General features: G+C 45.2%; 1 protein-coding gene across 3 annotated transcripts in view; it reads right to left on the bottom strand.

The window, feature by feature from the left end:
• Positions 1-22,819, bottom strand: part of LARP1 (La ribonucleoprotein 1, translational regulator) — a 96,093-nt gene extending 73,274 nt beyond the window's left edge. The window contains exons 1-2 of one of the 3 annotated variants that reach the window (XM_031449400.2): positions 20,212-20,271; positions 10,422-10,647 (exon numbers count right to left, since the gene is read on the bottom strand). In XM_031449400.2, the coding sequence (XP_031305260.1) occupies positions 10,422-10,446 (25 nt within the window). In that variant the 5' untranslated portion in view covers positions 10,447-10,647; positions 20,212-20,271. Of the gene's footprint in view, positions 1-5,091; positions 5,186-10,421; positions 10,648-20,211; positions 20,272-22,800 lie in introns of those variants that run through there. The other 2 variants (XM_064484481.1, XM_031449401.2) reach the window with 2 other exon arrangements.
• Between the last annotated feature and the right edge of the window lie 2,580 nt (positions 22,820-25,399).

Below are 25,399 nucleotides of genomic sequence, written 5' to 3'. Positions count from 1 at the left end.
TTTTGTGGCTGAGGTCGTGGAGGCTGTGTCAGACCTAGGGCCTCGCGTTCAGGTCTGCTGACTCTTGGCCCCAAGCTTGGCTACAGAAGACTGCTTTCCTGAAACAGCCGGCAGACACAGGTAGCAGGAAGTTCACCCCGCCCAGGTGCTTCCCCCCACCTCCCCCGGACTTCACAGCCCCAAACCTGTCACCAAACGCAGTGTGCCTCAGGTCCCTTGCTCTAGGCCTTGGCTTGGCTTTAGGTCACAAGAAGAGTGGGCAGGTCCAACTGAAGGTTTTTAACATTCAGATACGAACAAAATAGGTGGACCCTTTTTTAAAAGGGATCTCACTGGACCCACCATCAAGAACTCAAATAAAAAACCTACAGGGTGGAATGGCAGGGGAGGGTACAGCTCAGTGGTAGGGTACACGCCCCTTAGCCTGCATGAGGTCCTGAGTTTAATCCGTAGTACATCCATAAAAAACAAAAATTAAAAACAAATAAATAAGCCTAATTACCTCTCCCACCCTCACCCACCAAAAAACCCCATAAAAAACAAACAAAAACCCTGCTCGGGTTGAGGAAGATGTGATGGACTCAGATGCTCTCTGGTTGGACGGTGGTCCTGCCTGCCCCACACTTTGGCCACCTCTATGACACTCCCCAATGCCCAGGGTTCCATGGCCCACAGTTTGCAAACCACAAGCAGACACTTGCTTCAACATCGTAGAGCAAGGGAGTCTTGGCCTGAGGCCACAGATAGAATGCAGGGTGTCTCTGAGCTTGGATGGAAAAAAAAACTCCATCTTTATTGTCACTAACCTCTAACTCAAGTTAAATATTTGAATGTAGGCAGTGACCACAGTAGTACTGATGGTTCCTGTGACGGGGTCACCATGAGAAATCACAGATATTTTTGTATCACATTACAAATTACATCAAGGATCTTCCAAAATTTCTTGTATGTTCATTATGACTGTAAAATTACAATAGTTATGGTATTTGCAGTCCAATCTCATTCTCAATGTCTTAATAAAAACATATTATTATATTATAAAAAATTAAAAAATATCTTGATAACTCTATTTCAGTATGACTGATTTCCCTTGAGTCCTATGTGTTTTCTTTTACGCATTTAAAAACATTCTGAGAAAGGCCTGTCAGCTTCTCCAGATAGCAGAGGAATCCATGGCATTAATAAGGTTAAGAACCCCTGTCCTAGGACTTCTCTTCCAGAACAGAGGGGACTGGGGAGCTTGTTGCCAAAAGAGGGCATGTAGGACCCAGGATCCCAGGAGGCAACGTGCCCTCTCTGAGCCTGAGGAAAATGAGACAGGAAACTGGGGCAGGAGCAAAGGGACTCTGAGAAGTGGAGCAGAAGCCAACAGGTCACCCAGCAGGGCTCAGTCTAGCGGGACAGAACTGAATCCCTGAGCCCCAAGCCCAGCCAGGCTTCTTGGGGGAGCCAGGACTCCTGGATCCTAGGCTTGCTTGTCATTTTCACTTCCGTTCTCAACTTCCTTCTCTGAGCTAATAGAGTGGAGGCAACAGTGGCTTCAAGGTCAAGAGACCTTGCTTCTGGATCTGACTCTTTCTCATCTTGCTGAGTGACTTCGGACAAGTCATCTCCCCTTCTGAGCTCAGTTTTCATAGCTGTGTAATTTCTGGCATCAGTACTGCTATAACCCTCTGCCACTTGTTTAGCTGAGCAATCTCATTCAAGATCTGTAGCCTCTCTGAGCCTCAGCGCTCTCATTTATAAAATGGGAATGATAAAATGGGCTACTGTAAGGATGAAATGAGGTAAAGAATTTAGAGCACCTAGCACAATCTTTAGAGCACAGTAGGAACTCCATAAATGTGGCTCCTCAACCAAAGTGCCTCTAAGCTTCATGATGACTGGAGAAAACCTCGACTGCCACTGCACCCCAGTCCCTCCACCACAAACTTATTCTTCTGTGAGGTTTGAGACCTCAGTGTCCATGGAGCTCTAACTCAGATACCCAAGGCCCTCACACATGTGCACACACACCCTGCACACACTCTTGGGAGGATTTTGAGATGCCACAGCTGGTTACCAAGGAAAGATGTTTAGGAGGCTCCCTGGGGTACAGCTGTAACCTAGTGTTGGTTAGAAGAGACTCCTGCCCAGAGCAGGGAGGTGGCTAACATGACCTGTTGGGGGCCTTCACACGCTTAGAATTTTTCAACTTTAGTTTCCTTAGCTCACATGCACACACACGCACACTCTCACACACCATCTGCCCAAAGCCTGGACAAGAGTGGCTGCCTTTCCCTTTCCTGGGAAACTTCTGTTCTAGCTCTCACTCCACCTCACCCTCCTGCACTGTCACGACCCCTGAACTGCATTCCCTATGACTGAGCTCAGCAGGGAGCAGTGGGAGAGGGAAGGACAGGATGAGGAAGCTCAAATGAACAAACAGAAGGGGCTTGTACCTCAGCTGGGCCCCCAAAGCCAGGAGTAGCAATAGCCCCGTGCGCTCGGGGGAGTGGACGGGTGCCAAGCACTTGCTCATCCAGCATCCCCCTGGAGCCTCCTGCTGCCACATTTTCACCAAGAAGGTGGCAAGGGTGTGAGGGGCCCCATTTTATAGACGGAGAAACTGATCACAGGGTTCGCCCTGAATCAGTTTATCTAGCCCACTTGAATCTCTGAGTCTCTGTCCTAAGTTAAACCCAACATATCAACAGCAACAATAGCTACCAGTCAGTCAGTACTGCGGACACTCTCCCCACTCCATTTTAGAATTTAGAAGAGAGTGAAGTATAGCAAAGCAAAGTGACTTACACCCAAGGTCACCAGTAAGTCTTACAGTCTGCATTTGAACCCAACATCGTCTGACTCCAAAGTGGATGCTCTAACCACATACCATACTGCCTCACGCACTAGGGCCACATCCCAGGCTTGGGTTTCAGTTACAGGAGTCATTAGGAAACACCATTACTTGGCCATCATTAAAAAGTCCACAAACGATAAATGCTGGAGAGGGTGTGGAGAAAAGGGAACCCTCCTCCACTGTTGGTGGGAATGTAGTTTAGTATAGTAGTTACAGAAAACAGTATGGAGATTCCTCAAAAAACTAAAAGTAGACTTATCATATGATCTGGCAATCCTACTCCTGGGCATACACCCTGAGGGAACTTTAATTTGAAAAGACACAGGCACCCCAATGTTCATAGCAGCACTATTTACAATAGTCAAGACATGGAAGCAACCTAAATGTCCACTGACGGATGACTGGATAAAGAAGTTGTGGTATATTTATACAATGGAATACTACTCAGCAATAAAAAAGAATAAAATAATGCCATTCGCAGGAACATGTATGGATCTGGAGATTGTCATTTAAACTCAAGTAAGCCAGAAAGAGAAAGAAAAATACCATATGGTATTACTTATATGTGGAATCTAAAAAAATGAGACAAATGAACTTATTTACAAAACAAAAACAGACTCACAGACATAGAAAACAAACTTACGGTTACTGGGGGGTAAGGGGGTGGGAAGGGATGAATTGGGAGTTCGAGATTTGCAGATACTAACTACTACATATAAAATAGATAAACAAGGTTATACTGTATAGCACAGGGAACTATATTCAATATCTTGTAGTAATCTTTAGTGAAAAATATGAAAACAAATATATGTATGTACATGTATGACTGAACTATTACGCTGTACACCAGAAACTGACACAATATTGTAAACTGACTATACTTCAATAAAAGAAAGAAAGAAAGAAAGAAAGAAAGAAAGAAAGAAAGAAAGAAAGAAAGAAAGAAAGAAAACACCATTACTCAGTGAGCTGTTTTCCCGTTTTTTGTTTATGAGTCTGCATTTCAAAAAGTCCCAATAAATGGTATTTTGAAAAAGGAAAAGAACTCAAGCAACAAGCAGTCATGATTCAATCATAATCAGAATAAATCTTTATCCATGGCAGTCACATTTTACAAAACATCCATTACTCTATTTCATTGATTTGAAAATGCAGGTTTATGAATTCTTTTAATCTTTAAATTTGAGGTGCATCTTAAAATCTCTGGAATCCAAGCTCCCATGAAAGACACTATTTCACTTGGCCCTAAGAACAATGCTGGTAGGCAACCATTGCCAAGATTACAGTGACCACTTTACAGCTGGGAAAATTGAGGTTCAAAGAGGTTAGGTGACTAGCCTCAGGTCACAGAGCCAGTCAGTGCAGATTAGCCCTGTCTCCTGATTGCAAGCTGTGTCCACCGTATACTCCTGGCTTCCAGGCCTTGTGTTCACACTAACCTGTTCCCATCACCCCCCCTAACCAGCCCCCCAGCAGAGACTTGAGGGAGACCTCAGTTCCCCCATCCAGGGTTCCCCAGCCTCAGTCAGAGAGGGGATGAACCCAGTGTGAGGACTTGTGGGAACAGTCCAGCCCCACAGGGGAAGTTTTCAGACCAAAGGATCCCACTGTCAAGAATGCATCCCATGCAGGAGGCAGTGTTGGTAGAGACCAAAGCTGGGCTGGGGATGTGAAGGCAGTATTTCTGCCTCATACCCTCATAAACCATACAAGCTAGATCTAGAAGCTTCCCACCTAGGGTCCTCATTCTCTGGAATTACAAATGCCCTAGTTCTCATATTTCAAAAGGGCCAAATGAAAATCAAATATTGGCTCTAGATAAGACCTCAGAGACAGGCTAAAACACCATATGTCTTCGCTTTGGCTAAACTTACATCAGCTCAGCAGTACTGCCAGGGTTTGTTCCTGCTGACCAGACAACACTGATTGGTTGTGATAGGGCCCCAATTAACATACAAGGGGAAAAACCAATTAACGACTTCTTATGTAACAGGTACAGCTTGGCAGACAAAAATCTTTCAAAACGAGGGGTGTGATGGGGGACACTAATAAAAGGGGCAAGCTGACATGAAGTCTGAGCTCCTCATTTTCCCAGATGGGACACATGAGGTTCAGAGAGCTGGGGTGACTTGCTCAAGGTCACATAACATGGCTGGAACCAGCACCCGAGTTTTCGCCCCTCAGGACAGGCATCTTCCCACCACACCCTGTGTGCTGAGGTTCAAGAAGGCCAGAGCGGCAGGACTCACCAGGGTTGCTGAAGGGGGTCAGGACAGGGAAATGGCTTCTCCCTGGCACCTGTCGGCTCCTTCCTGGCGGGCAGCTGCCAAGGCCACGCTGCCTTTCCTCCCTGGGCGTTGGCCAGGGCAGCTAGGCATGAGAGCGCTGGGTAAGGCGGAGGCGGCCTCCCTGAAGAAAGCGCCCCCCAGGACATGGAGTGACCGGGCCTGGGGTCACGGCGTGGCCATGGAGGGCGTAGCTACCGCTAGCGTGTACAGTTGCCTCCTGGCATCTGCCCGGGAGCTCTCCAGGTGGCAGGGCTGGTTTTCCTGCCAGTTGCTGGGTGCCTTTAAGAGAACGATGGCAGTTCATTGGCTGAGCAAGGCTCCCCCTACCTCTTCACCTGAGCAGGTGAGGGCTGTTAGGCTATGGGCAGAATGGGGAGTAAACAAACCGTGGCAACCAGCTGGCTCTCCCCTCCTCCACAGCCCTGGTCCTGGCTTCCTTCCTCTTCCTCCTTTCCCACCCCCAACTCTGGGAACGACCTGGGAGTAAAGAAAGGGCAAAACATTCTGCAACATGCTTAGTGCTGTTCAGTTTAGGAAGCTTCATTATTTCACAGTCACCCTAGACCAGAGTTAACAGTATGCCTGCTCTTTCAGATGGAAAACCTGTGCTTGGAAAGGTGAAACAGATCCTTGAGTTCACCGGGCTCTTGGAAGGAATGCTAATAGAGTAGGATGCTGTCAGCACCCAACCCTGAGTCCCCTGCCTTTGACTTCCCCATACAGTGGAATTGCAAGCGCAAAGGCTCTGAGCAGGTGTGTTTGGAAAAAAGAAAGAAAGCCACTGTAGCTACAGTCTAATCCCCACCCTTGTTTAATAGATAAGGAAATGATGCAGAGAGATGACTTGCTCAAAGTCCCCTCCTGCAAATCTCTCCTTCCTTTTCTTTATCCTCATGTATTAGGGGCGGAAACTGAAGTCTGGAGCTCACCAGCATATGTGGGTTACCAACGCAGCGATCATCCCACTAGCCTACGTTGCTAAAACCTCCTGTTTCTCCACTCTCTAGACACCTGTTTACTCCCGGAGGGCAAAAACTATGATTTCTAAGAGCAGATCACACTGAAGAACCAAATCCTGACCAACAGGATACAGTAAGGACCTTCCTACGAAGTTGAAAGCAGAAGGTCCTTTCAACTTTCATTGTCAGAATTTTTCACTCTAATGTTTAAACAGAGCTGCCTGTTTTCAGTCATATTGTCAGTAGTAGCATTGGAATTGTTGTTCTGAGACTGTTGGATGGGTAGTGTAGCATAAAACAAGTGAGTTATTACGTTGCTGGTGTTGAGAACCAGGACTTGATGTCAGAGAAAGGAAATACAAATGAAAGATGAAAGGGGTTAAGTGAAAACCCTATAATTCTGGATTTGAAATGGAAGTTTCAGAGTGAATTTCTGATACAGCTGATCTGAAAACAGACATCATATTGCCTACCTCTGCCTACTGTTTTCACATCTACAAACAAAGCCCAACACTTTAAGAAGCACCTTTACTGCCTAGACCGCGGTCTCTAAATACTATTTCTCACTAAAAGGAACCAGAGCTCCTCAAAAAAATAATAATAATAATAATACACAGAAACAAACTCACAGACATAGAATACAGACTTGCAGTTGCCAGAGGGGAGGGGGGTGGGAATGGATAAACTGGGAGTTTGAGATTTGTAGATACTGACTGGTATATGTAAAATAGATAAACAAATTTATACTGTATAGCACAGGGAAATATATTCAATATCTTCTAGTAGCTCATGGTGAAAAAGAATATGAAAATGAATATATGTACATTCAAGTATGACTGAAGCATTGTGCTGTGCACCAGAAATTGACACAACATTGTAAACTGACTATACTTCAATTAAAAAAAATACGAATACATAGCTAATACCAGCTTTGGGACAAAAAACGCACAATATATACTTAGGCTATCTTTTAATGCCAAAAATCAAGGAAGCTAATCATGGCAAAGAGACACAGGAAGCAACGGAAAAGTCTCCCATTGGCCAAATTCAGAACAATTTGAGGATCAGTAAATAAGTGCAATGAGTTGGAAAACATCAGATATATTTTAATCCACGAGTTCACAGGGATATTTTTAAAACAAACAAAAAACCCTCAGTGATCATCTTCAGAAGATATTAAGAAATCAGTTCATTATTTTGAAAACTGGTAAATAAAGGGACACAATTAAGTATTTATTCTGTCTTTCCTGTAAGAACTATGCCTCAGGCCACCAAAGATTAAAAGAGAGGAAGCCGCTCTTTACATAAGCGTTCCCACAAATTAAATGAACAGGGAATGAAGAAGGACTGACTCGGAATATCATCATTTGTTATGAATTAGTTGATCTAACTCAAAATATTACAAAAAAGAAACAACCAGACAAAATGGGCCTTCTGATGGAATTAAATACCACCTCTTATGAAGAAATCATGCCTCCAAAGTCAAGCAGAAGTCTGATCAAGCCTTTCGACTCAGGGGTGGGCAAATAGTCTTTCTAAAGGGCCAGGTAACAAATATTTTAAACTTTACAGTTATATAGTCTGTAGTCTCTGTTGTAGCTATTCAACTCTGCTGTTGCAGCACAGAGAGCAGCCATAGGCAAGAACTAAACAGACGGGCATGCTGTGTTCCAACAAAATTTTGTTTACAAACAAGAGTAGGGGCTGGATTTGGCTCATGGACCATAGTATGTCAATCCATGTACTTGATCTCACTTCCAGTTTACAGGAAATAACAGGGACTGAGGAACGAATGAAATGACACCACACAGAGCCGCAGTAAGCAAAAGCTAAACTAGGGAAGTCTAACAGAAAAATCAATCTGATTTCTTCAATAAACATCAAGATACTAAGAAAGAGAGCGAGACAGGGATGAGGGAGGTAACTACAGACTAAAAGGAACTTAAGAAATATTAACGGATCACAATGTATGGAACTTGTTTGAATCCCAATTCAAACCAATATAAAGAACAAAATTATACTGTAATTGGAGAAACATGAACACTGACACAAATATTTGATCATATTAAGGAATTCCTCTTGACATGTGGTGCCATATGATGATGTACTGTGGCTATATTTTAAAAGAGGAGTTCTGATCTTTCATAGAGATATTTGCTGAAATATTTACATATGAAATGTATGATATTTGGGATTTGGTTAAAACTAATGGGTGGTGGAATATAAAGGGAACAAAGTTGGTAAGGAATCAGTAATTGTTGAAGGTGGATGACAGGTTCAGTAGAAGTTCATGATACTATCCTTTCTACTATTGTGTAAATACTTGAAAATTTCCACTATGAAAAGTTAAAATATGTTTATATCATTTCACACCCAACCACTTGACAAAATTTTAAATCTGACAAAGTCCAATTTTGGAAGGATATGGGGAAAGGGTAGCTCTTACAGACGGTGGGAATGTAAATTCCTACAACAGCTTTTGAGAGGCATTTGTGTACATCCCATGATCTAAAAACCCCACACCTGGATACATACTAAGAGAAACTTGAAAAATGGAAAACAATCAAAATGGATAAATTATGGTATCTTCAGATGAAGGGAATCTCTGAAATGTAGAGATATGGAAATGGCAACTACTTGTGAAGCTGGGAAATGCAGCCCCATCAGGACAGCTTCAGCTCAACAGATACTGACCTGCTGTCTGTCCACTCTGGGCCAGGCCCTCCACTAAGTGCTGGGGATACAGAGGTGATATCCCTCCCGGGGCTCTAGATATCAGAGCTACAGGGAGCCTAACATATCACCTATCCCAACCTACCCATTTCACAGATGCAGAAAATGAGGCCCAGAAAAGTTAACCAACTTGCCAAGGGCACACAGATGGTTCATGGAAGAACCAGGAACTGAGCCAAGTCTTTGATGCTCAGAGAATCAGGAGATCTTGGAGCCACACATTCTTAACTTGAATCCTGGCTCTGAAACTCACTAGCTGTGATCTTGGCCAAGTTATTTAATGTGTCTTTCCTCCGAAGGATAATAATATCTACTTCAGGGGTTGATGTGAGGATTAAATGAAATGATATACATAAAGCTCTTAACTCAGTGACTGAAAAGAAATAAGACCTTAATAGATCGGTTATTTACTTTTATTATTGATATAAAGTAAGGCCTTGGCAAAAGGGCAAAATGCTACATTCTATATTACTTTCAAAATAGTTGACTCCAGGGGTGGGTATAGCTCAGTGGTAGAGCACATGCTTAGCATGCATGAGGTCCTGGGTTCAATCCTCAGTACCACCATTGAAAAATAAAAAGGTTAATCTCACATTTCTTAGAGCTGGTATGGCCAAGGCTCTGTACCAAGTTGAAGGCTTGTCCCAAGAGTTAGCTGCTTCCTATTTCAGGCCCCTCGCTGCATGTAAGAGAATTTTCCCCACCCTCCCACTCTGCTGACTGTCTCTGCCCTCTGAGAGCCTTGCTAATAGCACAGATCTGTAATCTGTGGGGATTCTGCTCCACTACCCCGAGCCTCAGCTCCCTGTAAATTGACAATAATAGCAGAACCCTGAGGATTAAATGAACTAATGCCAAGTATATAGTAAGCCCTCAATATATGAGAAGTATGATGCTGACAATGCAAGACACCTGTCCCAGGGTGTCAGGCTCAGGAGCTACAAAAAAGAATCAACTGCATTTCTCACCCTCTAAGTGCTTCAGTCCAATGGCCACTCCTTCCTTCCCATTTCTCCCCATGCTGTCACATTTCAGGCCTGGATCAGGGTCCAGGAGGCCAAATGATTCTGACTGCTTTGCAGGGAGGCTACCAAGCCAAACCTCCTACACCTGAAACCACCCATATGCTCACCTCTGCTGGTGAGAACCCCATTCCCAGCTCTGCAGAATTGCTGACTATCTCCAGCTGCTGGAGCCAAAGCATCATATGCTCTGAATAATAAAGCCATCCAGAAAGTTCCCCATGGCAAGCTGGGCACCACGCTCCAGACTGCACCCTTGGAGCCAAGCAGCCAGAAATACCACAAAGGCCTGTGCTCAAAGCTGAGCTCCCATCCCCAACAGGATGGAGCCATGGAGTCCAGGGAGTTACAATCTCCATTCCCTTCTCTTTCCTGATGCCTTCTTCTCTCAATGAGACCGTATGTATTTTTCACCCAAGACTATTTTTACAGAGCATAATAAAACATTCTCAGTAGATTCAGTGACCATTTGCCCCGATTTTTCCAGCCTTAGAAAGCAAAAGCCATTGAGGGTTAGCGAAAGACATGGTAAGACCAATATGAAGCGAAAGGAACCAGTTAAATATTTTTGGTTCACCTGTGGAAGCAGGCGTGGGTGGCATTGTTCTTTCAAGTGGATGTCCAAGTTGTAAACTTTGCAGGATGAGGGACACAGGATGCGGGTGGAAGGGACTGCTGGTCAGATGGTGTATTTGCTGTGCAGGTGAGCTCCTTAGGGGCAGGGGCTGAGCCCTATTCCCCACTGCACCCAGCACTCAGCACCAAACACAGTGCCTAGCCCTGAGCAGTCAGTCCAAAAACATCTGTCAAAGGAACAAAGTTACTCAGTTAGACAGTCAGCCCAGGGGTTTAAGATGCTTCTAGTGCACATTCTCATAACAGCCTGAACATTTCCTTCTCATAACTTATCATACTTGTAATTAAATAACTGCATGTGCAATTATTGAACATGTGGTCCTTGACAAGACTGTCAGCTCCCTGGAGGCAGGACTGCTCCCAGTGTTGTTCACCACATGTACCCTCAGTGCTTAGAATGGGATCTAGCATACAGTTGGCACTCAATAAATATTTGTTGAAGGAATAAATGAGCCTTGGTTCTGCCATCAGTGCGCTGTCACTCTGTTACCCTGGGAAAATGTTTTCCTCTCTAGTCCTCAGGTTTTCCACTTGCGTATTAGCGACAGGGCACAATGAATGATTTTCAAGCAACAAAACCCAATCTCTTAGTTTAGAAAAAAAGTTAAAAATAGAGTTGTTGCCGGGGGCATGCTCTGAGACAGACCCATCTGCATCTCTGGACCTCCACCCATGCAACAGCCCTCTAAGTGTTCCATGGAACCTTAGGGAGTTCCAGGGGGCAAAGTATGAAAACTATTAAATTCCATGATCTCTAAGGTCCCTAAGCAAACCTGTTTGTCTGCCTGAGATAATGTAAACATTTCAGTTCCTCCTGTCTATCCTTTATGTAGGTCAGTATTTCTCATATTGGCCAGCAGTCCCCTGTCTCAGGGACACCACTGATGTTTTTATGTAAAATACAGTTTCCGTGGCTCCACCCTAGTCCTACTAAATTTGAATCTCCAGGGAAGAGGCCAGGAATCAGCATTTTGAACAAGCACCTTCCTGCCAGTTGATGGTTGTCCACTGAAGTGTTTGGGTTGTCCCCAACTAAGCTATTTCCACAGACCCTCACGAGATATTTTATCCTGGAGCTTTCATTACAACTGTGCTTTTGAATGACCAGAGTGAGGCAAAAAAAAAAAAAAAAAAAAAAGCAGGAATAGTCAGAAGAGCCCGGATAAATGAATCAAGGTTTGTCAAGTGGGAAGAGATCACAGTGAGCTCTTCAGGGGCCCTCGACAGACAGATCATCCTGGCGGCTCCATGCTCTGCAATCTCATAGTTTGTATCTGGAAGAAATCATCTGTGTATTTCTCTATTCTTCTGGAGTGGCATTGGCAACCTCAGGAATTATTTATTGAATTATCAGGTTTCTTATTAGTATATTAATGGATCCCTGGGAGTTAAAGAGTAAGCATGCCTGTAAAGCTGTCAAGGAAATTCACTGAAGACTTTGGAAATATGGTAGATTTTTGTCAGCTTCATGGAAAACAGCCATTCATTCATTTGTTCACTTTTTTCCACTCAACTAGCTAGACAGATTCATTGGTACATAAATTACTTCCTCTTTTTTTTCAGCTTTATTGAGATATAATTCTCACACCATACATTCACCCATTTAAAATGTAAGTTCAATTGTTTTGATATATTAAGGGTGTACAACCCTCACACAATCAATTTTAGAATATATTTACCAACTCAAAAGAATTCTTGTACGCTTTAGCTATCACCTCCCAATCCTCCATGCCCTGAGCCCTAACCAACCACTAATTTACTTTCTATTTCTATGGATTTGCTTACTCTGGACATTTCATTTAAATGGAATCATACAATTTGTGGTCTTTTGAGACCAGCTTCTTTCACTTAGTGTAATGTTTCTGAGGTTCATCTACATTGTAGACTGTATCAATACTTCATTCCTTTTTATGGCTGAATAATATTCCATTGTATGGATATACTACATTGTGTTTATCAATTCACCAAGTTGATAGACACCTGGGTTGTTTTCATTCCTTGGCTATTCTGAATAATGCTGCTGTTTATATTTGCACACAAGTTTTTGTGTGGACATATTTTCTTTCCTCTGCTTTTGAAAGGCTCCTAGTCCAGCAGATGTAGATGCTAAAACAGGTACCTATATAATTACCTGTGCTGGTCAGATGCTGCAAGAGAGGGATGAGGCAACATGTGTGATGGTTAGAACCACATGTTTCTGCCATTACTAACTAAACGATCTGGGAGGCAAGCTTCTTCATCTTTCTGTCTGTCAGTTTTCTCATGTGTAAAATGGTATCAATATTTTCCTGACCTTATAGGACTGCTGTGAGGATTCCATAAGCAAATGCATGTTAGGGGCTTAGCCCCAAGCCGGGCACATAGTAAGCGCCTGATAAATGTTTGTCATTATCATTTGCACTCAGGAGATTACTAACAGTAAGTTTACTGATGGACCATGCACTGTAGCAGTAAAGTTTCATTAAACAAATGTTTCTTGAGCATTTATTATGAACTTGGCACTGTGAGAGAAATACAGTTGATCCAGACCTGGATCCTCCTGACAGGAGTCTGTAATCTGTAATCTGAATGGCAAGACTCACTGGCATACATCACCTCCATATACTGTGATTTGTTCTTTACTAAAGGACCCCCAAACTTCTGTGGGAGCCCTGGAGAAGGAACATTTTTTTTTAAAGATACCTTTTTATTATGAAAATGTTCAAAAATACAGGAAAGTAGAAAGAATTATAAACTGAATGCTTACATATGATCACAAAAATTCAACAACTGTCAACATTTTACCATATTCACTTTATCTTACTATATGCCAAATTTGTGGCTGAACCATTTTAAAGTTAACTACAGATATTCTAACACTTCAGCCCCAAACACTTCAACATGCATTTCCAAAAAATAAAGATTCTCCTCCATAACCACAATACTCTTACCACACCTCACAAAATTAATAACTGCCTTATATCACCTAATCCCCAGTTCACAGTCAGATTTCCACCACTGTCTAAAAACACGGTCTTTACAGCTTTTTAAAAAAAAAAAGAACCAAGATATAATCAGGAATCACATCTTACATTTAAATGTTATATTCTAGGATCTCTTTAAATATAGAACCTCCTTCCCCACTGCGTTTGCTTTGGTTTTATTTTCACATTGTCGACTTTTAAGAGATCACATCAGTGGTCTTATAAAGGATTCCGCATTCTGGACTTGTCTGATTGCTTCTCTGTGGGTTATGTAATGTGTTCCACTATTCCCTGAAATTCTGGTAAACTGAAGCCAGCTCTAAAGACCTGATGAGGTTCAGGCTCAGTATTTTTGGCAGGACCCAAAATAGGTGGAGCTGGGTAGTCTACTGCATCCTACTGAGAGGTACCACCGCTGGTGACCCAAAGCACGACCCCTGGGTTAAAATGGTGACACACGGAGAGAGGAGGAAGGAAGTGGGGAGGAGGAAGGAAGTGGGAAGAAGGGAAACGTCTTCACAGGCAATGGCATCTAAATAGGGCTTGAAAGGGTGTGTAGGAGCCTACTGGGTGGAGAAAAGGGAAGGGGAAGGACCTTCCAGGTACAGAGGCACAGTGTTGGGAAAGAAAGCGCTGAGCTTCAGGAAGTAGGAGGTGGTAGCCAAACGTGGTTACTTGTTATAACAATAACAGCAGGCACTTAACGCCTATTAGAGTTTACTATGTTCCAGGAACTATGCTAAGTGATTCATTTAATTTCTCACACAGTCCTATGGAACAGATGTTGCTGCCCTCCTTTTAAGGGTGTGGAAATCACGATTTAGTGATAGGTGGTAACTTGCCAAAGGTTGTAAAGCCAGGAATAGGCAGACTCTGGATTTGAATCCAGGGGCTTGACTCCTGAGCCTCTGCTTTTAAAAGCACAAAGCTCTATGTTACGGTGACAGGACAAAAGAGTTGGAGAGGCAGGTTGGGGGTAGGTGGAAGAAGGCCTTCTCTGCCATTCTGAGGAGTTTGGGTGTTATTCCCAGGGCAGCAGGGAGCCAGAGAAGGTTTCTTCATAGGGGTGGGCATGGCTGTGCCTGAGAATGGGCACGGCTGCCCGGTGAAGGCAGAGTGGAGAGCTGCAGGGGTGAGCTGTTTGACGCATGGCTGGTGTCCCTCCAGGGAAGTTGGGCCCTTTGCACCACTGGGACAGAGAGCAGGTTGGGGAGGGAGTTGGGGGGAGGGCTAGGTTCCTCCTCCAACTAGACTAACCAAGAGTCCTGCCCTGCGCGGTGCACAGACACTGGATGCTCCACAAGAGCAGGGTGGGTGCGGCACCCACAGACACCCTCACCGTGCAAACAGCTCCAGTTTCTACCAAGTCAACCCTAAGGCCCAGTATTCTGTTGGCCAGATGGCGCTGGGATGTGAGCTGCAAAGACCAGGTGAAAGGATCAGCTTTAACCCGAGACCCAGAGAGGGAAAGTGACTGGCCCGAGATCACACAGTCAGATCGTGGCAGAGGCAGGACTAGAACTCAGGTCATGCCTCTTGATTCCAAGCCCGCTATTCTTTCAGGATGGACTTTATTTCAGAATCAAAGAGGAATCAGAATCAAAGAGGAATCAAGACACAATCACTGGCCGTGGGATGCCAACTGCTCTGGGGAATCCTTCATTTTTTTTTTCCACTAATAATTTCCCACATTGAGAATCCTCTTGGAGGGCTACAGGCACCTTTCCTGGCTGGCTGTTGCCACCACACAGCGCCTGAGTCAGCACACCTTGCACAACTGGTCAGCTCCAGGTGGCGGGGGCAGTACAAAGCCTGAGCCCGGCTGCTCACCCTTCAGCCTTCAGGCAGAGAGGGTGCATGGGTAGAATGCAGGAACGCCTCTGGGATGCCTGAGTTCAAACCTCTGCCCTGGTACTCACTAGCTGTGCAGCCTTGAGCCTGTCACTCCCCCTCTCTGTGCTTCTGTTTCTTCATTTTTAGATCGATGAAAATAGCAGTGCTTCATACAGTTGGATGTGAGGATTAAATACCATAAACAGTGTTAAAGGGCTTAGTAAGGCTTACCTCAAGATAAAGGCTGGTATTACCATTCCCTTGGGGATCAGAAGGCATGGGTGCCTGCCATTAACTTATCTATTTATTGGACAAACCTTTCAGATGCTGCATAAAATCTGCTTCTTCCACGAAGTACACCTGGATTAACTGTGCTCAGTTTAAAGCCTCCTTGATTCCCAGAATTTAAAGCATACCTGGCATTATCTAAACTAACTGTAATGGGGGTGGAGGAAAGCAGATTGTGGTTGCCTCCCCACCGCCCCCCAGCACGAAGCCTGACTCAGAAGACCCGGGGTTGTACTCCAGGCCTGAGCTAGCTGCTGGCTAATTAGTTTGGGGTAAATCACTTCATCTCTGTGATAGTTTCTTCGATAAAATTAGGGTGATAATACCTGTTTTGCAAGCTGATAAAACTCAGATTCCTGACTATACTTTGAAAAGGGAAGGAAACAGGCAAAATGTTTTTTCCAAAGCATATTTAATAAATCAGGAAAGTGATGCTAATATACTGGGTTTATTTTTCTTTTCTAAATTTTATCTTATTTAAGAAGTTCAACAAGAAGATGCATTAATATATTCTCATGGTAAAAGATTCATAGCATAGTATTAATCAAAAAAGGGCAAGCTCTGTATATGAAATGTGACCCCAACTTTGTTAAAAAAATAAATAAATAAATAAATACACTGAAAAAAAACAAACATAAGGAAATCCACCAACATGTTAACAGTCGGTAGGATTACAGATTATTACCTTCATTTTATTTTTCTATATTTTACATTTTGTTCTAATAAGGATGTATTATTTTTATAAACAGAAGAAAATTACAACTAAAGAAAAATAAAGAAAACCACAAGCTTTCTAAAAGGACCATCACTTTCTGGCGCCAAACAATTGCTGCCTGGTGGGATCTTCCAATTTTCCAAGAGAATCCAGAAATCTGGATCTTTTTGTGAAATCTCTTGATTTTCAAAGATCGACAGCTAATTCACAAGATGCATTTGACTAGTCTGCTGTTCACAATTTGTGACCTGCTACAGGAACACACTGAACTCTCTTCTTCCTCTGCACCTTTGTTTTTGCTATTCCACTGCCAAGAACACCCTACCACTCATGCAGGTTTCACGAACTCTACCTGTTCTATCAGGCCTGGCAGAAACACCACCTCTTCTGTGAGCATCCCCAGATGACCTCAGCTAGAAGTGACACTCCCTTCCAGGAGCTGGACCATTTAGTCCCCATCTCATATCATGGTTATTTTGATGAGTCCTATCTCTCCCGGTAGGCATTGAGCTCCTAAAATACAGCTGACCCCTGAGCTATGCAGGAGTTAGGGGCACCGATCCTCCATCCCTACAGCTGAAAATATGCCTGTAACTGTACAGCCGCCCTCTCTACCTGCAGTTCTGCATCTGCGGATGTTACCAACTGTGGACCATACAGTACTGTAATAGTATTTACTGAAAAAAATTCACATATAAGTAGACCCACACAGCTCAAACCTGTGTTGTCCAAGAATCAACTGTCTTCAACAAACATCATGGAGCACCTGCTTTGTTGAAGGCACCAGGCTAGGCACTGAGAATACAGCTGAGGGCAAGATGGATAGCCTTTGCCTTGATGGAATATAGTCTAGTACAGGGGACTAGATTTTTAACAAATCATTCCCAAGACACCTAATTCCAATCTGTGATGAGTTTTACGGAGTTAAGAAAGTTTCTAAAAGGAACTTAATTCAATCAGGAGGATTAAGCCAGTCACCAGGCAGCTTGGGGAAGCATTAGCACTTGGGCTGCCACCTAAGGCTGCACAGTTTGTATTCTGCACAAAGGTAACAGGTGGAGAGGGCAGGCCAGAGCAGAGACGCAGTCCTACCCAAGCTGGGCCAGTTTCTAATTTGCAAAAAGGCACTGTGCAGACCAGCAGGGGCAGTGTTTAGGTGTGTAGTTCCTCCTCCCATCTGACCCCCGTCAAAAAAAAACTGCTCTAAATAAACACAGACTGTTAAAAACAGTGATATCTGTCTGTCTGTCTGTCTGTCTGTCTGTCTCTCTATATATATCCTCAAGGGATGTCTCCCATACTCCCTTTCTACCAGAATAAATCCCCTAAAACCTTACTTTAGCAATTTTGAGAATCAAAGACGGCATCTCTGAGGAAGTGACAGAGGAGCCAAGATTGAAGGATAAGAAAGGGCCAGGCAGCCAAAGTATGAGGAACGGCAAGTACAAGGCCTCTGTGGAGAGAAGGTACCACAGATGAGGGACCTCATAAGCGGCCAGTGGGGCTGCAGTGCACACAGTGATGGGAGAGTGGCAAGGGTGGGCTGGATAGCATGTATGGCCTGGAAGGCCACATTAAGGGGTTCCATCCTCACCCTGAAATGTCTCATATTTCCTCCTCCCTGATCATGTTGTTTATAGGTGTCACTGCCCATAGGCACCCCCACAGAGCGAACAAAATAACAGAAACCACCTTTCCATGGCGCCTACCCTGAGCTACACACTGTACTGGGGCCACATGCCCAGTTCACTCTTCCTTCCCCATCTTCCTAAGGTAGGAAGGATTCTTTGATTCTAAATAAGCAGATGAGAAAACTGAGGCACAGAGAGGTTACCTGGCTAATAAGAGGTGGGTTGGGATCCCAGGTCTGTGATTGTAAGCCCTTCTTCTTGGCTGCCTTGTAACAAAGACTCTTGCAAAAAAACAGGCACAAGGAGAGCCTGGCTACTCAAAGTGGCATCTGGGGGCTTGTGGCATTGGCATCACCTAGAAGCTTGCCAGAAGTGTAGGCACTCCAGTTTCAGCCCAGTCCTACTCAATCACAACCTGCATTTTAAGATAAACAACCAGGTCCTATTGTACAGCACAATATCCTGTAATACACCATAATGGAAAAGGATGTGAAAAAGATTACGAATGTATGTGTAACTGAATCAATTTACTGTATACCAGAAACTAACACAATATTGTAAATCAACTATATTCCAATCTTTTTAAATTTGTATTTTACAAGAATCACGTACACATTACAGGCTGAGAAGCACTAGACAAAAGAGTAAGTCTAGAGAACAATCCAAGCAAAGCAGCATGTTGCCTTCACAGCCCTTATAATACAGTCTAGTGTCTCAAAGGCCAAGTCTCTAGTGACTTGAAAACAACTTATTATGACCAAATTTGCCAGAATTGCCAACTGTTCCATCCATCCACTTGCCCTAGTTCTGTCTTCTATTGCAGCTCCAAAGGAAAGTCTGTGAGAGGCTACCACCACCTCGAGAGAGAGGCTGCTGTACACTCTGATTCTGGTCAGTTTCTTAGTATGGATCTACCCTCATACAGGAAGAAATCTAAAGCTGTTTGACCCTTCTCCTGGTTAATCACTGCTCCAAATCATCTTCCACTTGGGGTCCACTCTGATCCCCAGATCATTTTCTGGGACCCACTTTTCACCAGACAATTCCTTCTCTTAGCCTACATACCAAAGAAGACAGAATGGTTTGCCAGAAAAGATTACTAGGTGATAATACTCAGCCATAAAAAAGAATGAAATAATGCCACTTGCAACATCATGGATGGACCTGGAGACTGTCACATTAACTGAAGTAAGAAAGAGAAAGTGATAAGATATCACTTATATGTGGAATCTTAAAAAAAAAAAGGGAGAGAGAGAGAGACAAAAGAACTTATTTACAAACAGAAACAGACTCACAGATATAGAAAACAAACTTGTGGTTACCAGGGGGTGAAAGGTGGTGGGGTGGAGGGATAAACTGGGAGTTCCAGATTTGCAGATACTAACTACTATATATAAAATAGATAAACAGCAAGGTCCTACTGTATAGCACAGGGAACGATATATTCAATACCTTGTAATAGCCTATAATGAAAAAGGATATGAAAAAAACAAATATGGAACTGAATCACTATGCTGTACACCAGAAATTAACATACTGTAAACCGACTATACTTCAATTAAAAAAAAAAACTTTTTAATTAAAAAAAATTAGGTGAGAAAAATCCGCATTTTCCTGCATTAAGGCCACATGTTATACGGCTGGGAAACTCCCACCTCCACTTCCCCCTTTCCATCTGAGAAATGGGTAGGATGAACTAGATTAGGAATCACTAAATCAGGGGTTTGGCAGGTAACACAAAGGATGGCCTAGGTGAAGCAGGAAGGAGTAATGGGGACAGTGGCAAAAGAGAGGATGAATGCCTTGACTAAAAAAGGCAGCCCCACTCAGCATTAGGCTATTGTTGTCACGGTCCAGCGTCGGCATATACTCTTAATTATTAGAGATTGAGAATCAGATGTCCCCCACCCCTGTGAAATATCCTATGGTGTTTAAACACCGGAATCTGGTTAAAACTTAAATAAACACCACTTTGTGGGCCGAATAAAGATCAGATGCAGGCCAGATCTACCCGTGGGCCGCCAGTTTGCGATACCTAGCCTGAATGCCACCTAATGTTATGTGCAGGTTTATGATTCCATCCTATGCGCAGCTCTTCTAGAATGCTGCAAAGCGGCCTCGGTTAGGGCGACGAAATCCGCGCCTTCCGGGGCCCGTCGCCCCTCCCTATCGCGACGCCGCCCCCGCCGGTGCCCCTTCCCAGGCCGCTCAGGGAGCCGGCCGTGCGCAGGGACGCAGCCCTGCTCATGGTGGCGGTGCTTGACGGGTCGCACGGCGTCGGTCTCTTTACACCCTCCCTACCTGGTCGCCTGCTCTCCGGGCAACGCCGCAGCGATGACTCAACATTCCGGAGCCCAGGCGTGGAGTCGGGGGCGAGGAGCGGGGGCGAGGCGGGGGAGGGGAATGGGCGGGGCGGGGCGGGGCCAACGGAGGGGGGAGGGGAGCGAGGAGGAAGGAGAACACAGGCGAAAGGGAGGGAGGCGGAGGGGTGGGAGAGGAGGAAGGGGTGGGGGAGGGGAGGGGAGGGCTCCCGGGAAGGCCGAAGCCCCAGCCCCGCCTCCTCCCGCTGCCCGCCGACTTAGGGCTGATCCTGGCAAACAGGCCGAAGAACAGCGGAGAGGGTAGGGAGAGGGTGAGGCACCCAAGGGGAGTTCGTGAGCTACCCTGCATTCATCCCCCATCCCGAAGTGCCCTTGTTCACACGCCACACCCACGGACCCACCCTCGCCGTGTTTGGATTAGTGGTGGGAGATGCACCTTTAGACACGGGCCCTTAGTGAGCCCCTTCCTCCCGATGGAGGCCTTGGGGGACTGGGCAATTAGAGATGAGAGAGACGGAGCCCTGCTTCCTGGGGGCTTGCAAGGCAGCGAGAAAACCTACACCGCCTATCCGCAAGTGGAAATTTGAAAAGAGAAACGATCTACCGCTGCATTTTGCTGCGCTACACAATAGCTATTACACAAGGTTGAATTTGAAAGATGACCCAAGGAAGTGTTCTTAGCAATTTTTTAATAGAGTAAATGAACCGATGAATGAATGAAATGAGCACATCTGTGTGTATAGAGAGGACAGATTTTTTAAAATGCCTTTGTGTGTGTGTGTGTGTGTTTGGGAGGATGTACAGGAGTTGTGTATCTTGAATGGTGTCTGCCATATGTATGCTTATGGATATAAGCACACTGATAGCTGTATATGAATATGTGTGCTCAGAATGTGTCTCTGTGCATATATACAGGCATGTATCTTTATGTGCCTAAATGTTAAGCAGGTGTGTATATCTGAGATCTATGGGCTTTCCTGAGTTTGTATTTAAATACGTGTGAATTTGTGGGCTTGTGAATGGGACTACATATACTTGGGTATATACTGCTATTGTGTGCTAGTGTTGTATATATGTGTGGGGGGTGGGGATACTCCACGTGTGTCATGGTGAGATTGTGTTATGGTTGTAAATGTGTGTTTGTGAGTGTATGAGAATATATTTGTGAGTCTGTGACCAGGGCTGAAGTGTGCCTTAAGGTTGCTTGTGTGTTTAGATGTGTTTTTCAGACTCTGCGTGGATATGACTGTGTATGAGTCTGGGTATATCTCTGCAGCCATCTATTGATTTAGTCTGCGATAAGAGCCAGGTAATTCTTAAGGGTTGGGCTGGACAAGGTGCTTCTTGGAGGAGGAGGTCTTGGAAGGGTGGGGACTGTGGAGGGTGGCCCAGTGACCATCCAAAGCAATGGGAGGCAGGGCGAGCAATATAGGCTGAAGCAAGATGGGGTGAATGAAGCAAGACCGTGAATGCCAGAACACGCTGTCCTCCAGGTCGTCAGGGCCTCCTCTGCCCTCCTCCACCCTCTGAAGCCTGCTTCTCTTGGGGCCTCCTTGCTGCCTACCTGGTCATTGTTCTTCTGCAGAGCGTATGCCCTGGGTAATTAACAACAGCATCACGATGGAGCATTTGCTGTGTACCTCCCCGCCAAAAGCAGTGAATTGGCATTGGCTCAGCTTAGTATCCCCAACTTTACAGAGGGGGAAACTGAGAAGGTGAAGTGCCTGTTCCTGGGTACACAGCTAGTAAGGGCACCTCAAACTCCAGGGCTGCATGCCCTCTCAATTGCTGGATCAGGCCGGCACAACCTCGGCACTATTGACACTTGGGGCGGGATAATGCAGCCTCGCAGGGCTGCCCTGTGCACTGTACGCTATCCAGCGGCATCCTTGGTCTCTGTCCACTAGATGCCAGTAGCACTTCCCTTTCCAGTTGTGACATTTAAAATGTCTCCAAGTATTTCCACACGTCCCCTAGACACAAAATCACCCCTGATGGAGAACCAGTGCTCAAAACTATCCTGCCTCCCTGGATAAATGTTTTCTGAGAGGCTGCATCCTGTCCAGTGGCTTCAGCTGTCCCTCTTCTTTCACAGTGACCCTCACTTCCATGCAGGTAGCACCTTGCTTCTGCCACAGTCAAACAGAAGTTTTGACCAGCTGGGTCACCTTGTTCAGCAACTCAACCTCTCTGAGCCCCAGCAACAGAAAGCACAGGATTGAGTCCCTAGGAGCTACCTCGCGAGCTCTTACTATTATCATTCAAGTCACAGGGATTCACTGGGGTCAGAGCCAGGAGGAAGAGGGCCCCAAGCCAGCTGACTCTCTCTGGCCCTAAGCAGTGGATGCTGCTGGTTCTGAGTTTGCTTTCTTGGTTCAGGGAGAAGGGGAGAGTGTTCCAGAGTTGGGCCAAAACTAGTGACGCTATCATATTTATGCTGTTTTATCTTTCAAATAAAACAGCCTGACTTTTCCCACCAGCAGAACCCGATATTAATGAGCATGTGCAGTGTTGTGGTCAGAACAGGCGCTCAGGAAGGGCAAGGCAGAGCCATCAGCAGGGCTCTTACCTGTCCAGGTCCAGACTCCTCCTGCTACAGACAAGACACAGCTGATGATGCCTGCAGAGGACTTCCATGCAGGGATGCCGGTCTCTGCAACTCAGGAAACTTTTCCTCTTGACAGGGTGTTCCTTTGCTGTGCCATCTCTCCCTCTGCTTCTTCTGTTCACCTGCACCCCTGCCCTGTTCCTGATGTTTGCAGGGCCCTCTGTCCAATCCTCTCGGGAGGCTGCAGAGCAAAGTGGGCAAGGCTGAGAGTTCTTGACGCTTCATCCCCCGAGAGCCTGTGTGAGCTTGAGCAAGGCACTTCACCTCTCCGGCCTCGGCTTCCTCATTTTGAAAATGTGGATCCCACGAGGCCCTATCTGGCAGTAGGAAATGAGATAGTACATATAAACGATGCTGGGCATGTAGTAAGCCCTGAATAAATAGTGGCCACCATTACTACTATCATTTTTCATTAACAATGAAATGCAAATGAGCACTTACTCATTGCCAGGCAGTGTGCTAAGCCCTGGACAATTCTTTTCTCCCTTGATCCCTTCAGCCTCTGCAGGAAGTTTCTATTGTTGGCCTCAGCAGGGAAGAGGAAGCTCAGGTATGATGATGTTAAGGGAGTTAACCCAAGGTGACAGAGCTGAAATGAATCAGAACCAAAGTATTGTTTCTGCAAAGCCTCACTGCCCTGCAAGCAGATTTCACCATAGGAAGGAGGGACTCTGGAAGTTTGAGGGGCCGAGAGAAGGCAGTGTGGGGCCTAGACAGAAGGAGGGGTTTGGCTCAAAAGGGATGAAGTTTCCCTTTTCTTGCTTTTGATGAAATCACCTAACACAGTGGGCTGGGGGGGTGGGTCTCATGACTCCAGAGGTGCTGCCAAGTTTTCACTAGTGCATAAAGTTTATTTTTATTATAAGCCAGGGTATATATTGTTCTGGTGCTTTTTGTTTGAATTGGATTGTAGGGAGGCACAGAAAGGTGTTAACTTACTATATAAGTCACAGGACAGACGGGAGGCCCACTTTAGAGCTGATGCCAGGGAAAGATGGTGTGTTTACCGGGAGCTGTGAGAATGAGGCCAGGTGAGTGTATAAGACAGGATGGTCTTTGTGGAAGGGTTAGTTCTTCCAATACATGTGCCAAAGGGGACAGAGAGAGCCATGTGATAACTGTTTTGCTGTCTTTTCAAGATATTCAAGGCATTGTTTTCCTCTGTACTGTGATGCTGTATTTATTGCTATGTAGCAAATGACCCCAAAGCTTAGTGGCTTAAAACAAATATTATCTCACAGTTTCTGTGGATCAGGAATGCAGGAATGATTTAGCTGTGTAGGCTCTGGCTTAGCATTTCTCAAGAAGTGGCAATCTAGTTGTCAGCCAGGCCTGAAGTCATCTGAAGGCTGGACTGGAGCTGGGGGATCTGCTTCCAAGATGTGCACTCACAGGACTGTGGCTGGGAGGCCTCAGTTCTTCACTGCGTGGTGGACTCTGCCATAGGGCTGCCTGGGTGTCCTCTCACCAGGAAGCTGGGCTTTCCCCAGAGCAAGGGAGAGCAGGGTGGAAGTCACGTTGTCTCCCATACCTAGCTCCAGAAGTCACACATTATCGGTTCCTGAATAACCTGATGCTTCCACAGGTCAGCCCTGCTCAGTGTGGGAGGGCAACACACAAGGACATAATACCAGGAGGTAAAGATCATGAGGCCATTGTGGAGGCAGCCGGTCAGAGTGCTCATCAACACCCACTTGTTTACTATTGTTTGGAAAACTTTGGATTCCAAACGAAATCCAGCATTCAGACTGGGCTGCGGGTTCCAAAAAGTTGAGAGCCGCTCACCCAACAGCTTGGTTTCATCTGGACCTGCCTGTGGGGGTCCCTTTGGGGGCACGACTCCAGCAGCGTCCCAGGATGACTCCATCAGAAATAAAGCGCTATGATCCCATGTCACTGACACTTATCTGCACCAGGGGCCAGCAGGGTACGGAGGTTAAGGAGCCTGGAGCTTGGAGCCAGGCAGAACTGGATTCAAGTCCTGGCTCACCTACTGATGACTTGGGGGCTTTGGGCAGTTGGCTTAACTTCTCTGCGCCTCAGTTGTCTTCATGTGTAAAGTGGATGAAGATCAACTTCACAGGGTGCTTAGGGAGAGGGAATACAGGATGACAGAGCAATGGTAATAGGACAGGAGTCATGTGCCCGACCAGTGTTGACCCACAGAGTTGTTATTAATAGTGATGACAAGAAAGTAATAACAATAGCTCACATTTATCCAGCTCCTATTCTAGTCAGTCTCTGAAGCTTAGAGGAGTTAAGCATCCTGCCCGAGACACACAAGTAGGAGAGGGGGCACTCACACCCAGCTGTGTCTGTCTCCAATGCCAAACTATTGCATAACTTGCTCTTTTCCCTTAGTCGTCTGTAATGATCTATGCTACATGGTTTTACCTCCTCCTTTCTTCCCCTCTTTTTGGCTGCTTAATAGTAAATGGTCATTGCATAATTAGTTAACTAATTCCCCTAGTGTTGAGTGTTTAGTTTCCAATTTTTCACGATTAACAATGAGGCTTCACTGAGCATCTTTGCTGCCCACGCACTTGTCCAGAGCTCACCA

Source organism: Camelus dromedarius, chromosome 3 (assembly GCF_036321535.1).
Source record: "Camelus dromedarius isolate mCamDro1 chromosome 3, mCamDro1.pat, whole genome shotgun sequence".
Lineage (NCBI taxonomy): Eukaryota > Metazoa > Chordata > Mammalia > Artiodactyla > Camelidae > Camelus > Camelus dromedarius.
Note: the sequence above shows the minus strand (reverse complement) of the source record. Positions and strands in the feature narration are given on the sequence as shown.